The following is a 14,506-nucleotide window of genomic DNA, read 5'->3' on the forward strand; positions in this document are numbered from 1 at the left end:
TACAATACCACCCAACCGTGAATCATAGGTGTATTTGCCAGCTCAACTGCGTTGTCTGACTTCCCGGCTTGATGCTTGGAGCAGCGGCATAGCCCGACGCATGCGGGACAATGGTACACATGGAGTCTGCCCTGGGACCAACCGCGCACCGCGATGCTTCCGCACCACTCTTTCAAACGCTATAATATACGTCTTATAGATTGCATTTCGACCACTAGCGCACATCATGCCTAGACTTGCGGCACTTGACCCACGCTGTAAGCCTCAGACCCGGCCAGCGGTATCCCCAGATCAGCCTCATGATCGACACAGAAACGGCTAAGTGGGGATGTCGTAGATATGCCCCACATTATGCCTACAAGGTGAGGCAGTACTGGGTCGTGGTACCTGAATGCCACCTGTCGTTGGTTGAAGTGCCGGCAGCTGTCAATGCCGATGGTACATCTCTCTTCGTTGCGCCCCACAATGATTCTCGCCTGTCCAGACTCCACCTCGACACTCCTCCACCACTCTCAGGTATTACAATTATACAGATGACGGCCAGGCCGCACCGAGCGCATAAACACCAAGTGCCCTATACTGGACTAGCGCAGACGGGCCGACTGCCGCTCTCGGAGTACAGAATGCATCTGCCCAGACGCGATATGCAATATACACGCACCTCTCCAGAGAAACGTGGTAGCGAGTCCGGCGCATTTGTACGAACTGCCCATGGCACAAACCGCGCCAAGCTGTCAATGAAGCGTGTCGCGCAAAGTGCCCTTTGCAGGCAGGGCCTCACGCTACTCTATCTCAGACGGCCGCCAAACCTTGTCGCGAATCCAGATCCAACCTCACCTCTCGTGGGCTGCGGAGCCGCTGCACCGACGACGGGAAGACGCCGCATGCAACAAGCATCTGGGGACAGACGACAGGCGGCCCTAGCGAATGCGAGCGATCTACGGTAGTGAGGTCACTTTTCATCTATGTAATCGCGTGTGGAATGTCTTGGCATGCGAATGCGAGCTCACTCTTGAGGACGTCAGGTCGCGCCGGAGTGCTGTGATGCCGGATCCCGGCAGCCCATATTTACAGACAGGATCCCCACGTTTGTGGTGCCAGCACGCGCAGACACTGGCCAATCCGAGCTGCGCTGTTCTCCTCCCTCAGGTTCCTACTTGATATGTGTGCCGCGGCAGCACCATGCACCAGCCGTGGTGGATACCGTACGAATATTCACGGCGAGCCAAGAACTATAGCTTGGTTGATATCTCGAGTCGATGAACGGACCGATGTTGTCCATTGGCATCTAGCCGCTGTGGTGGGTAAGCTGTAGCGCTGATACTGCGGATGTCGATATCGTTAGCCACAAGCGACTTCATGCCATGGATCTTCAACAGCGGTAATTGAGTAAGAGCCGTTTTTTACGGGCTCAGAACAGTAACCAAATTCAATACGGTACGGTGTATACCGAGTAACACTGGAAATTCAGTACGAGCTGAGATTGGTATAGCAACAGCACTATGCCATCGCAAAATAGTACGCACCCGCAAGCAGCACAGCACTCCGCTCGTTCACGCACACACAGAGGTTCTTCGTCTACCTGGTGGTTGGCATCTCAGTTCACGCACTGCTTCAAAACACCGGCCCCCGTCCACTACCGCAACGAAAAGTGAACCCCACCACAACGCCGAATGTAAATCCAGCCCAGCATCAGGGCCCAGAGTATTGTCCCAAGCAAGACCATCCCGCCCGCACCCACCGCTTCAGCACGAAAACTCCGAGTCCCGGATCAAGATGCCCCAGACCGCCGCAGAGATCGCCACGATTACAAACAGAGATGATGGCAAACAAACGCCCCACATGCGCGTGGAAGCCATCCCATGCTCCCAGCTTGCTCAATGTTGAAGATCTATGCATTGCAGCCTCTGAAGACCATGTTCCCATAGTAGCTTCTTCCTAGGCGCGCTGCCTCCGCGGATATTTTCTACAAAGTACGTGTCGAGCGAGTCGCCGTCGCAGTATATCTGCCTTTCGTCTCCCTCCCTCGCATCAGAGTGGGCTTGTCTTCACCTAAACAACCAAACGCACAACCGCGCACCACGCCTGTGGGCTGTCACGCAGCTTTCTCCTCTGCTCGCTAGCAGCATGCGTTTGCCGCCAACTTTAAGATTACATATACCCCTTAACTACTTGCCAGAGGATTTTAGCGTATATGTTCTCACACGATGAAAGTCCCGATGAGTATCGTATAAGACACGGCTGGAATCTGCCGTGCCTTCTTGCCTGTGTATATCAAGATCAACGACGAATAAGCTCGCAGGTCTCATGAGCAGACGATAGCACGCCTGGAGATGATCGTCAAACCCACAGCTATTGTGCACACAAAATCAGCGCGCCGGGCTAGACAAGGGCTTTCAAGAGCGCACAGCAGCAGCCCGAAACTCCCACAGAGCCCGGCGTCCTAATCCAGTACCTGCCTGGCAAAGCCTCCGAGGCGCTGTACAAACCCCTGCGAGACGCAGTCGAAAAGCAGCATCCCAGTATCGTCGATGGCTAGGTTCTTGCCGCCAGTCATACCTAGAAGGCGACCCACACAAAGCTACCTAGGAAGCTCGTACTCCCCGCCCTGAACGCCCACGTGGAAACACATGCCCAACAGGCTACCATTTCTGATGAAGACGGCCAGAACGCCGGCAACCGACTCTACGCAAAGATCGTGGGCGGGTCGGTCTTGCACAAGCGTACTGTAAGGCCGAGCGCGAGGTTGATGGCTCACACGAGAATCGCAAACAACCTGCCCAAGTCAAGAAGCACAAGGAGATCAAGCAGGCGCCACAACCCAGCCCACAACCCAACCCACAACCGCGGTCGGTGCACACGACGCCGCTTTGCAGACGACATGCCTCCCTTCATCGCGCCCCCGCGCCCGATCGACGATCGGATATGCACTTCTCCGCAGTGGTGTAGTCGACGGCACGCTCGCGCCCAACGCATTCTCTGGGGCGGCGGTCACGGACGCAGGATGTAACGAACGAGATGAACGCGCGAAGCCTCGCCAACGCGGGCGCTTGCGCTGCTGAAGACTGTCACTGCAGCTTTAGAGACCAAGCCGTCCCCAAGCGCCATGCTTCTTGAGGACCCGTCAACCGGGAGCCCGTGGGGTTTGGATCGAGATAATGCACACCATGCGCGCCCCGTGCCTTGAGCCGGGAACCTCGTTGGAGAGCGCTGGCAAAGCCCGAGTCCCACGTTACATCGCTCATTCCGCGTACTGCCTTATACTCTACACCTATCCACCCCGCGCGTTCCCTCCCCTTCCCCATGGCGCAGGAGACTCCAGGCCCCGGCGCGGCAACCCCGTGTCAAGCACAGCAAAGCCGTTGGGGCTAGTGGACGGGGATAGCGAGGACTTTTGACTTCAGTGCGCGGGTGGCGTGCGGCGGGGGGCATGGGGTGGTGGGTTAGCAGGAGGGGGGGGGGGGGGGGTACATGTACTTGTTACACTGAGCTGGGGGGTGTAGGGGGGGGGGGGGGGGGGGGGATGAGGGTTGAGACTTGAAATAGCTTTTATACGCGTAGCTCGGAGATGAGGTTTGAAATTGAAATATGCTTTTATACGCGTAGCTTCTGCTGCTGTGCTGTGGCGAAATATGCCGCTGTGTTGTGCCGCGTGGCAATGGGATGTGCTGCAATTCCCTGCACTGTGGCATGCTGCACTGCGCGCTGCCCTGCTGATCCGAATAAACCCCCGCCGTGCGCCAAACGCCCGAAATGCATGTGTGTGGCTCGTGCCATATCCGTGACGACGTATCATGTCCGTGGCTCGTATCTTCTCCATACCAACGAGCCCCCTCGCGTACCAACGCGTCTTATCCGGGACCCTGTTTCCCCCTGACACGCCCACCTCACATCATCGCCTCCTCAAACTCCTCCTCATCCACCTCCCCCATCCCCCCCATCTCCGTATCCTCCTCCACAGCCCCGCCAAACACCTCCCCCCCAACCGCATCCCCCCCAACAGGCCCCCCAACCCCCCCATCCCCTTCCTCCCCGTCCTCCTCCCACGCGCTCCCAACCCCCCACCCGACCCCTGTGAAACAATACCGCTCCGGCGGCAACCGAACCCCAAACTCCCTCTCCACGCGCGGCAACGCGACTCGATTCCGCTCACTCGCGACCTCCGCCAGCCCCTCGCGGCCGAGCCCGACGCCCTGCCCCGCCGCGCGCGCCGCAACACTCGTCCGCAGCGCCGCAAGCCCGACGCCCTCGTCCTCCGCGCCACGCCGCTTTTTCTCGTGCGCGGCAGGCGCCGCGGGTTCGTAGCTCAGCGCGTCGGAGAGCACGCCGGAGGTGTAGCGGTATGCGAAATCCAGCAGCTGCAGGGGCACGCGCTCGGTGTACGCGCTTACGCCCATGTTGGCGAGGAGCAGGTGCAGTAGGCGCGCGTCGCGGGGGCGTTTGGAGGCGCCGGTGTCGAGGAGCGAGGTTGGCGGGTAGCCGGTTGGGGCGGTTGTGGTTGTGGGGGGTTGCGCGGCGGAGTGGGGTTGCGATGCTGGCGGGGAGGTGGTGTGGGCGGTTGCGGTGGCGGGGGGCGTGCTGATGCCGTTTGTGTCTGGGGCGGGCGACGCCATGGTTGTGGGGTGTTTGGTGTGGGAGTTTGGTGTGGAGTTTGAGAGGGTGAGGTTGGTGGACGCGTGTAGGCTAGCGCGTTTTGGGGCTTGGCGCGGGCTGGATCTGGGGTGAAGGCGGACGTCACAGGTAATACAATCACAGCAAATTACATGCGTGCCGTTAAGTGGAACCAATATAAGAATAATTATTAACTACACCTTCAGCCCCAGCCCCTCCACTGCATCCTCGCGCTGCTCCTCATCGCCCGTCGCCTCGCTCGCAATGCTCTCGTGCAGACTCGGCGTCTTGTCCTTGCGGCCCATACGCTTGATCGAGCCCCAGCTCAGCGCGCTGCTCTTGTCCTTGGGCGTGCCGATGCTGGGCGAGTTGTGCGTGCTGATGCTCTCCGTGCTGCGGCCGAGGCCGAAGAAGCCGCTGGAGTCCTCCTCGGCCTCGTCAGGCGTGCTGGGCACGTCGCCCTTCTTGGCAAACAGCGACGACTTCTTGCCGAAGGAGAGGAACTGGCTGGTGCTGCCCTTGCGGGTGAGCTTCTGCATGAACGACTCCTTGCCGATGGAGCCGGCGTGGTCGGACGCGGCCTGCGAGACGCTGCGCTCGAGCGACTCGCGCGGCGACGCTTCCGAGGCGTCGGCGGTGGAGATGATGGACGGCGTGTCGCGCGAGGGGCGGGAGAACATCTCGTGGGGAGAGGTGGGGTGGCTGCCGTCGGCCGACTCGAACGCGACCTGCTTGTCTTTGCCCTTTGACTTCTCGGCCTTGTTCTTCTCCTTCTTCTCGGCCTTTTCGGCCTTCTTGGCCTCCTTCTCGGCCGCCCGCTTTGCCTTGTCCTCCTCCGACTTCTTCAGGCCGAACATGGTGAAGGTCTCTGCGGTGGGATCGAGCGCTGTTGGGGGCGTTCCGGGGATCGGCGGGATGTCGCGAGGCGGCATGTGCGAGGCAGACGATTGCGGCCGGGTTCCGATAGGCGCCTGCATCGGCGAGCGGAAGTTGGATGGGAAGTCCAGGATGTCGTCGTGCATGGAGTCGTCGTTCATGGCTAGGTTAGTTGTCGACCCGTGCTGTATAGACGGCCGACGTGACGGCATCCGAGACCACGACGACGTGTTGGTGTTGTTCACGCTCCAGTCCACCCCGAGCGGGCTGCTTCTCGCGCCAAACGAGTCCAGGCCCCAGCCAAACCTCGTCTGGCTCTCGGTGGAGGGACGCGGCAGGGCCATGGCTTCACCGGACTTGGTCGAGCCCTGACGCGGGGAGGGCGGCCTGTCTGAGCCTAGGATGGACGACAGCCAGGGGTCGTTCTTGGTGCCGAACATGTTGAACGTGCGCTTGCGGGTCGCTACATGCTTGGGGCTGCTGGACGGCTCCACGGGCTGGGTCTTGGCTCGCATGAACGAGTCGTACCAGGCACCTTCGGTACTGCCGCGACGTCGCAACGCCGCCGAGTCGAGGCCAAATTCCTGTCGCGGGAGAGACTGGCTCTGGGAGGGCTTTAAAGAACCCAGCGCGGGCCCCTGTCCGGAGATGGTCTTGCCACGCTGCCTGTTCAGCCCGAAGAGCCCGCCGAACCTGCTCTGAGAGTTCATAAACGAGCTCGACGCAGACTGGATAGAGCGCTTGTCGGGGTCGATGTTCTCGGGATTCGGATAGAACTGCAGCTGGCCGCTTTCGCGTGGGCTTGCGAAGACGCTGGGAGAGCGGCTCTGCGGTGGCGAGACGGGCGTGGAGGGGTCGACCTGGCCAAGCTGTCCAAGCCCCGGGAGGACGTTGCGCATGTTGGGCGACGGCTCGAGCGAGGACAAGCGGGGCGGGCCGATGAGGTCGTCGTCCTCGTTATCAGTGAGGCCCAGATCGTCACCGAACAGGCCCGCGGGAAGCAGAGCGCCGGCAGTAGGGCTCATGGGCGCGCCGCCGGTCAGCGACTCGAGATCGGCCTGAGACATCTGCGAGATGGAGATGGTGTGTCCGTGGCCGCGCGGGGGGAGCGCCATGCCGTTGACGGGGTTGAAATAAGGAGTGACGGAAGCGAACGGGGGGGACGACGACACGGTCATGCTGTTGAAGGGCGCGGACGAGGTCTGCACAAAGCCGCCGGGGGCGTTGAGCATGCCCTCGCGCATGCTGAGCGGGCGCTGGCGGTGGCTGTTGCGTCTGACAGGCCCAACGCGGGGGACACTGGGGTCGTCGTACAGCTGCGGCTGGCTCATGCGGCGCTGCTGCAGGAACTGCAGGCGGCTCGACACCTCCTGGTTCGCGCGGTCGGCCTCGGTGAACAGCTGCCAGGCCTGGGCGTACTGCTGCTGCAGCAACCCCAGCGTCATCTTCCAGCGGTTGTCCTCCTCGCGCTCGGCGTTGTCGGTGCCATCCGGAGCCTCGCCGCCCTCTTGGCCGTCTTCCAGCTGCTGGCGCTCCTCCTCCAGGGCCTTGATCTGGATGCCCTTCTCGCGCACGGCGTCTTCCAGCACGCGGTTGGCCTGCATCTCCTCCTCGTACTTGTCCTTGACGGCCTGAATGCGCTTCTCCGAGGCGGCGCGGTACTCGTCCTGCTCGGTCTTGATGTTGGCGGCCATCTCGCGCAGCTCGACCGACTCGCGGGTCCACTTGGCGATGTCGTCCTTCATCTTGTTGCGCTCGGCCTCCTTCTGGCGGAAGACGCGCTCCTGGTTGGTGCGGCGGGTCTGCGCGGCGGCGCTCTGGCGCTCAAGCGTGGCGACCTCCTTGCGCAGGTCGCGGCTCGCGTCCTCCTTCTCCTTCAGGGCGGCCTTTTTCTCATCCCGCTTGTCGATCAGCACCAGCTTCTGGGTGGCAAAGTCCTGGTCCTCGTCGGCGGCCTGGCGCTCCATGTCGTCGAGCTCGCGGCGCAGGGCGTCCAGGCGCTCGGTCAGGGCGCGGATGGAGTCGCTGGGGTCGGCGGGGTCGCGGTCGTCGGGGGTCTGCGAGGCGGGCGAGGCGCGGCGGGCGACGTCGGGGCGGCGGGCGCGCGAGGTGCTGTTGCTGTGCTCGCGGGCCATGGCGGGGGCGACAAAGGGCGTGGCGACGTCGGCCAGCGTCTTGTTCGGGCGCACGATGGGCGCGGGATGCGCATCGTCGTCGGCGGGCGGGGCGGGCGGGGCCGGGGCGTAGTACTGGTCCGAGTCGGCGGGCAGGGTGCGCAGGCGGACGGGCACGCTCGGGGCCTGGAAGTTGGACGAGTTGAAGGTCACGACGCGGATGGTGTAGTGGCGGTCGGGCTGCAGGTTCTCGACCGTGGCCGAGGTGTCGTGCGGGGCGAGCTCGCCGACGTCGATGCCGTTGATGCGCAGCACGTACTTGAGCACCGAGGCGCGCTCGGGCGACTTCCAGTGCAGCAGCACGCCGTCGGCCTTGATGCCGGCCAGCGACACCAGCGGGGCCACGGGCACCTCGAGCCCCAGCACCTGCACCAGCTTCTCGACGGGCTGCGACAGCACCTGGTATGCGCGGAAGGCGACCCTGGCGGCGGTCAGCGGGGGAGCACGGGGTACAGCAATGCGGCGCGGCGTACCAGAAGAGCGCCAGCACGATGCAGGCGGTGCGCAGCCAGCCCGACGACGAGAACAGCAGCGTCTCCATGTCGTAGCGGGCGACGTCCGGCGGCCAGTACAGCGACGTGGCGGGGTCGGCGAACATGGCGGGCGTCAGTCACTGCGGTGCAGTGGGCGGGATTGTGAACTGTGAGGTCGTCGTCGGGCGGGTCGTCTCCGCGAAGTGTGCAGCCAAAACGCTTGGCCCGCAGCAGGCGCCCCGGCCCACTCGTCGGCACCCATGAGTCGCGGGTGGCTTGCTGCGAAGAGGCTGCATGACGCGCAGCGCTGCACGGCGCGTGTGTTTTTTCTGACTGCACCGCGTGTTTTTCTGGCCGTCTCCCAGCACGCCGCCCAGGCAAACCGCCCAAGCAAGGCAGCCTGGGCATGGCAGCGATGCATGCTCGCCCGTGCGCAGGCCGCGGTTGGCCCAACATGCCTCGCAGCCGTCGGCCGACGCTGCCGATGCGCCTGCATGCAGTGCATGTGAAAGCCCAACAGTTTGCGACAGTGCAGACCCGCTGTGTTTTCATAGACAAGCACCGTACACACACACACCCGTACTCATAGACACCCGCTGCCTTGCTCTCCCTCCCATTGAACCACCGCCAGCACCGAGACTCGCTCGGGCCGCGCCCACCTGACCGCGACTAGGCGCTCCGCACTCGTCATACTGCAGCCCTCCGTCACAGCTGCCCGCCGTCACAGCCGTCGCCCTCGTCAGCTCGCCAGCCTCGCCCACACCGCGCCGCGCATGTGAAGCACCCGACCGCACACAAGGCACCGCGCCGCCGCAGCCTCCACCTCCACCTCCACCTCCACCTCCACACACCCACCACCATGAACTACATCCGCTCCGTCGCCGGCGGCGTGTCCAAGGGCTGGAACTCGATCAACCCCGCCACCCTCAGCGGCGCCATCGACACCATCGTCGTCGAGCGCGAAGATGGCTCCATGGCCTGCTCGCCCTTCCACGTGCGCTTCGGCAAGTACCAGATCCTGCGCCCGTCGGACAAGAAGGTCGAGTTCCGCGTCAACGGCGAGCTGCAGCCGTATTCGATGAAGCTGGGCGAGGGCGGCGAGGCCTTCTTCATCTTTGAGACGTCGGCTGCCATCCCCGCCGACATGCAGACGTCGCCGCTGGCCTCGCCCGCCGCCAGCCCCGAGCAGAAGCCGACCGACACCCCGCCCAGCGCGCTGGACGACCCCGAGCCGCTCGATCTGGCGAGCCTGGACTCCACACTGCACCGCCGCGGCCGCCTGTCCATGTCCGTGCCGCCGTCCGACGCCCAGTACGACGCCGACTTCGAGCGCCCCAAGTCGGGCGACTGGTCCGGCTTCCACGTGCAGCGCTCCACCACCGACAGCGTCGTTGCCGCTGTCAATAGCGAGTTCCCGGGCCACGACAACGGCGAGAAGGAGCACGGCCCGCTTGAGATCAGCAGAGAGGATGCCACGCGCTGGAACCGCTCCGCCCGCTCGGCAAGCCCCCCGCCCGTGTCCCAGGCGGAAGCACTGGCCCGCGCGATTAAGCTCTCCAAGAAGCTGTACTCGTCCAACATCCCGAACAAGGTCACCGACAGCGGCGACCTCGAGTTGGACATGACGGGCTACAAGAGCAGCGAGCAGGACGCTCTCCGCGCCGAGGTCCTGGCGCGCAATATCCTATCTGACGAGCTGGCCGGCGACTACGACATCGGCGCGCTGATCGGCGCCGACGAGAACGGCAACCTGTGGATCTACAGCAGCGAGGAGGCCAAGACCGCCGCCATGCAAAAGACCACCCACAGCGTCTTCAACGAGCCCGCCCTCGACGCTGTCTCCGACCCCGGCTACCAGAGCGACAGCGGCATCAGCGACGCCTCGGGCGACTACCTCCTCCGCAGAAAACGACTCCGACAGCGCCCTGGGCTCCTCCGCCCCGCACTCGCCCGAGCAGCAGAAGAAGAAGGGCGAGACCCGCAACTACGCCAAGACGCTGCGTCTCACGTCGGACCAGCTCAAGGCCCTGAACCTCAAGCCCGGCCAGAACACCATGTCCTTCACCGTCAACCGCTCCAAGTGCGAGGCCTTCATGTTCTACTGGCAGCACAACGTCCCCATTGTCATCTCCGACATCGACGGCACAATCACAAAGTCCGACGCCCTCGGCCACGTCCTCAACATGATCGGCCGCGACTGGACCCACAAGGGCGTCGCGAAGCTGTACACCGACATCATCAGCAACGGCTACAACATCTTCTACCTGACCTCTCGCTCCGTCGGCCAGGCCGACATGACCCGGACATATCTCAACGGTGTCGTGCAGGAGGAACACCGCCTGCCCAAGGGCCCCGTCATCATGTCGCCCGACCGCACCCTCTCCGCCCTGCGGCGCGAGGTGTACCTGCGCAAACCCGAGGTCTTCAAAATGGCCTGCCTGCGCGACATCATGCAGCTCTTCGACAAGCCCCCCGGCCAGACCCCCTTCTACGCCGGCTTCGGCAACCGCTTCACCGACGCGCTGTCCTACCGCTCCGTCAGCATCCCCAGCACGCGCATCTTCACCATCAACTCCAACGCCGAAGTCAGCCTCGACGTGCTGTCGCTAAACAGCTACAAAACAGGCTACGCCTCCATGCGCGAGATCGTCGACCACTTCTTCCCGCCCGTCGGCCTGCTCGTCCCCGCCGGCGGCGAGCAGTTCACCGACTTCAACTACTGGCGCGACAGGCCGCTGGACATCGAGGACTTCACCGACTCCGAGGAGGAGGACGAGGGCAGCGTCGACGGCACCGAGGCGGGTAGCTACCGCTCCGAGGACGACGGCGGCGATCTGGGCGAGAGCTACATCACCAACGAGTGCGTCGACGACCCGCTGGGGGATAGCATCATCGAGAGCGTCGAGAGCGCGGGGGGGGTGTATCTCGGCGAGGACCTCGACGCGCCGGAGGACCTCGACGCGCCGTACGACCCCAGCAACAGCGAGGGCGGGGTTGATGTCGCGGGGTATGAAGGCGCGTACGCAGACGACGCAGACGACATGGCAGACGCAGACGACGCCACCGAGCTCGCCGATGATGAGGACGACGAGAACGTCCCCGCCGACCGTCCCACAACGCCAACCCCCGCCCCCGCGCTCAGACCCAAACACAGCGTCCCCGAGATCAGCAAGCGCATGGCCGAGCGCGCCGCCGAGCGCATGACTAGTCTGCACGCCTTGTCTGACGACGCGGGCGAGGCGCGGATCGGGCGGCGCGGCTCGTAGTTTCTCCTTCTACGAGTTCCGCTGGCTCTGGTGCGAGTCTGAGGGGGTGCGTCAGTTTCCCAGCCCGGCACGGACAGGATCGGGATCGGGATCGGGATTGGGATTGGGATCGGGATTGAGATCGGGGCTCGTCGTGCTGTAGTGCCGGTGGCGCAGTGTGCAGTGCAGTGTGCAGTGCAGTGCAGTGCAGTGTCTCCGCGCCACGAGGGGGAGCCGTTCAACACCGGACAAGCGGGAGGCACACACAGATGCAGACGCGAGCGCGACGCGGAAGGGGATGGGAGGTAGACGGGGCGGTGCGGAGAAGCAGCGACCAGCACACAATGAGCGTAAGGAGAACGGAGAACGGAGCAGAGGAGAATAGGAGAAGAGAGAGGTGTTTGGCGCATCGCATCGCATCGCATTCCAGCATAGCATAGCACGGCGTTTTCAACGACCCGGCGTCCCCAGACATAGCAGGGGGCGCTGGGGTCGGGTATTGTTGTATTGTATCTAGACGGACATCCCATATTCACATTAATATCCCACATTGATATGTATGAATCTTGCAGCTGTTGTGTGCTGTGCTGTGTTGTGCTATATCTGGCTGCGTTATGTGTATCATACTGTGTCGTGTGTGGCATACTATATCATATCATATCGTCTTGCGTTGAGCTGCTGGGAGTTGTGATACTTGTAATACTTGTAAAACTTTGTAAGTAGCACTTATAATACCTACGGCGCCTGCTGCGCTCATGTAGGTAGACAAGCACTCACCCCCCACGCTCACTCGTCCCTCACGCTAGCTAGCAGCCGGGGTGCTGGGTGTGGCCCACACACACCAGGACTGTCTGGAGCTGCGGCGTGCGGGCGGGAGAACAGAGGGTGCGGTGCTGAGAAGTTGGGCGCTGAGTGCTGGCAGAGACGCCTAGTCCTGTGGGCGGGGTGTGGAACGGCGATACAGGTCGTGGATACCGGGATTTGCTAGAATATTTAGTGCAGAGGCTGGAAGGTCGCCAGAGCGTGCAGACAGGTAGCAGGGGTCGCTGAATCTGGGCGTGGCGAGGCGTCGTAGGGTATGGTGTGGTATAGTACACTCGTCTGTATCCGTACACGTATGCGATATAAGCCGCCCTTGCGTTCCCAACGCCTCCAATGCAAACCCCCCCGTCTCCACCGCTCCCCGCGCACCCCCTCCCACGCCCCTCACGTCCCCCCCCAAACCCCCCCCCTCCTCACCCCCCCTCCATCCACCTTATTCTCCTCCCGCCTAACCACCTCAGCGCCCTGCCCCTGCAGCCGCCCCCCATCATCCAGATTCCACCACTCCTTGTGCTTCTCGCGCGCATCCAGCAAGCGGCGCTTGTGCTCCAGCCGCGCGGCCTTGCGCTCCTCGGCGAGCGCGAACCACTCGCTCCGCGCCGCGTCGAGCGAGTCCTGGTTCTGGTACTGCAGCATGCAGGTGTTCATGGCGAGGCGCGGGGCGCGGCAGGCGTAGATCATGGTTAGGGTGCGGCCGAGGGCGCATTGGGCGAAGGCTGGGTGGTATTAGTACGCGGGTGGGGTGTAGGAGTGGAGGCAGGCGTGGACGCAGCCGTGGTGCTGGCCGTGGTGTAGGGGCTTGTGTGTGCAGCCGTGTTGCGAGCCGTGTTGGAGGTGTATATAGGTGTGTATAGGTGTATATAGGTGTAGGTGTCGGTACTACTCACCCTCAATCTCCGCCGCGCACTTCGCCCGCACGTTCTTGTAGTACAGATCCCGCACCTGCTGCTCCTGCGGCGCCGACAGCGGCGTCGGGTTCGCTGGCCGCGTGTTGTGTCCGATGATGTAGCTGTCCGCCGTGCCTGGCGCGGCCGCGGGCGGCATCGAGGCGCCCGGTGTGTTCATCGCGGCTGTGCGGCGTCGCTTGGCGGTATCGCTTGCGGTATCGCTTGCGGTATCGCTTGCGGTATCGCTTGCGGTGTTGGAGTGTTTCTCGCAGCGGGCGCGTTACTCGGAGTATCTACTCGGAGTGTGGAGGGGGAGTTGGCGGGGTTGCGGCCGGCGCAGGCGCAGCTCGGTGGTGGTGAGAGATTTGGGATGCGTGCAGGGATTAGCGGGCGGCGTGCGAAGTAGCGCGAGACGTCGGGGTTTGGGGCGCGGCGGCCGATGGGCTGGGCCGAGGTGTGGAGCGGTTAGGTTTACACATGCTGGCGTTTTGGGACTTTACGTTTTCACTGCCGAAGACTGAGATTAAAAGGATTTATTCTATTTCTTCGCATTCAAGCTCGCGATAAACTTTAGACACCACAACCCTCTATACCAGCCACACCACCATGAAGATCGCGGGTCGCACATTCATCATCAGCGGCGGCGTGTCCGGCCTGGGTCTTGCAACTGCCCGCGCCCTGCACGCCCTCGGCGCATACGTATCCCTCCTCGATCTGAACAGCGACAACGGGTCGGCAATCGTATCAGAGCTCGGCGCCCGCTCCAAGTTCTTCGAGACCGACGTGACCTCGACCTCGGCCATCGCGTCCGCCATCGCCGGCACCGTCTCGTGGATCAGCGAGACCAACGCGCCCATCGGCGGCGTCGTGGCGGGCGCCGGCGTCGGGCTCCCCGGCCTCATCATCGACAAGAAGAACGAGCCGCTCAGCATCGAGAGCATCGACTTCGTGCTCAACATCAACCTGCGCGGCACCCTCGATCTGATCCGCCAGGCGCTGCCGCACATGACGCAGAACGCGCCAGACGGCGCCGACGGCGAGCGCGGCGTCATCATCATGATTGCGTCGTCGGCGGCGTTCGACGGCCAGATGGGCCAGGTTGCGTATGCAGCGTCCAAGGGCGCCGTGGCCAGCCTGACGCTCCCGCTTGCGCGCGACCTGAGCAAGTACGGCATCCGGGCGGTGACGGTGGCGCCGAGCATGTTTGACAGCGCGATGACGAAGATGATGAGCGCGAAGGTGAAGAAGAGTCTGGAGACGAGCATGGAGTTCCCGCCGCGTGCGGGGCTGCCGGAGGAGTTTGCGCGGCTGGTGGTGGAGGCGGTGGGGAATCAGATGCTGAACGGGACGGTGCTGAGGCTGGATGGAGCGATGAGGATGCCGGCGCGGCTGTAGGGTATCATTGTTCTATGCGAATG

At 63.2% G+C, this 14,506-nt stretch overlaps 5 protein-coding genes across 5 annotated transcripts; 2 read left to right on the forward strand and 3 right to left on the reverse strand.

Annotated features, from left to right (window-relative positions):
• Nucleotides 1-3,535: 3,535 nt before the first annotated feature.
• On the reverse strand, nucleotides 3,536-4,632 carry C7974DRAFT_328506 (transcription initiation factor IID, 31kD subunit-domain-containing protein). The gene has a single exon (XM_046139030.1). The coding sequence runs from the start codon at nucleotides 4,611-4,613 to the stop codon at nucleotides 3,888-3,890; it is 726 nt and encodes a 241-aa protein (XP_046001829.1). The 5' UTR covers nucleotides 4,614-4,632; the 3' UTR covers nucleotides 3,536-3,887.
• A 146-nt stretch (nucleotides 4,633-4,778) lies between these two features.
• Nucleotides 4,779-8,531, reverse strand: C7974DRAFT_447653 (uncharacterized protein). Its single transcript, XM_046145643.1, has 2 exons — nucleotides 8,135-8,531; nucleotides 4,779-8,082 (listed from the first exon to the last, which is right to left on the reverse strand). The coding sequence occupies exons 1-2, from the start codon at nucleotides 8,257-8,259 to the stop codon at nucleotides 4,806-4,808; spliced, it is 3,402 nt and encodes a 1,133-aa protein (XP_046001830.1). The 5' UTR covers nucleotides 8,260-8,531; the 3' UTR covers nucleotides 4,779-4,805.
• Nucleotides 8,532-8,584: 53 nt separating this feature from the next.
• C7974DRAFT_421060 (Lipin/Ned1/Smp2-domain-containing protein) lies at nucleotides 8,585-11,400 on the forward strand (the record flags this gene model as incomplete). Its single annotated transcript, XM_046144282.1, has 2 exons — nucleotides 8,585-9,971; nucleotides 10,093-11,400. The coding sequence occupies exons 1-2, from the start codon at nucleotides 8,994-8,996 to the stop codon at nucleotides 11,398-11,400; spliced, it is 2,286 nt and encodes a 761-aa protein (XP_046001831.1). The 5' UTR covers nucleotides 8,585-8,993.
• Nucleotides 11,401-11,965: 565 nt separating this feature from the next.
• C7974DRAFT_469099 (cytochrome c oxidase biogenesis protein Cmc1 like-domain-containing protein) lies at nucleotides 11,966-13,568 on the reverse strand. Its single transcript, XM_046146418.1, has 3 exons — nucleotides 13,089-13,568; nucleotides 12,619-12,917; nucleotides 11,966-12,363 (listed from the first exon to the last, which is right to left on the reverse strand). The coding sequence occupies exons 1-3, from the start codon at nucleotides 13,264-13,266 to the stop codon at nucleotides 12,166-12,168; spliced, it is 675 nt and encodes a 224-aa protein (XP_046001832.1). The 5' UTR covers nucleotides 13,267-13,568; the 3' UTR covers nucleotides 11,966-12,165.
• On the forward strand, nucleotides 13,481-14,499 carry C7974DRAFT_111660 (uncharacterized protein). Its single transcript, XM_046134991.1, has one exon. The coding sequence runs from the start codon at nucleotides 13,695-13,697 to the stop codon at nucleotides 14,481-14,483; it is 789 nt and encodes a 262-aa protein (XP_046001833.1). The 5' UTR covers nucleotides 13,481-13,694; the 3' UTR covers nucleotides 14,484-14,499.
• The last annotated feature ends 7 nt before the right edge of the window (nucleotides 14,500-14,506 follow it).

The sequence above is a fragment of the Boeremia exigua genome, assembly GCF_020726555.1.
Source record: "Boeremia exigua strain MPI-SDFR-AT-0100 chromosome Unknown C7974scaffold_2, whole genome shotgun sequence".
NCBI classification, from domain to species: Eukaryota; Fungi; Ascomycota; class Dothideomycetes; order Pleosporales; family Didymellaceae; genus Boeremia; species Boeremia exigua.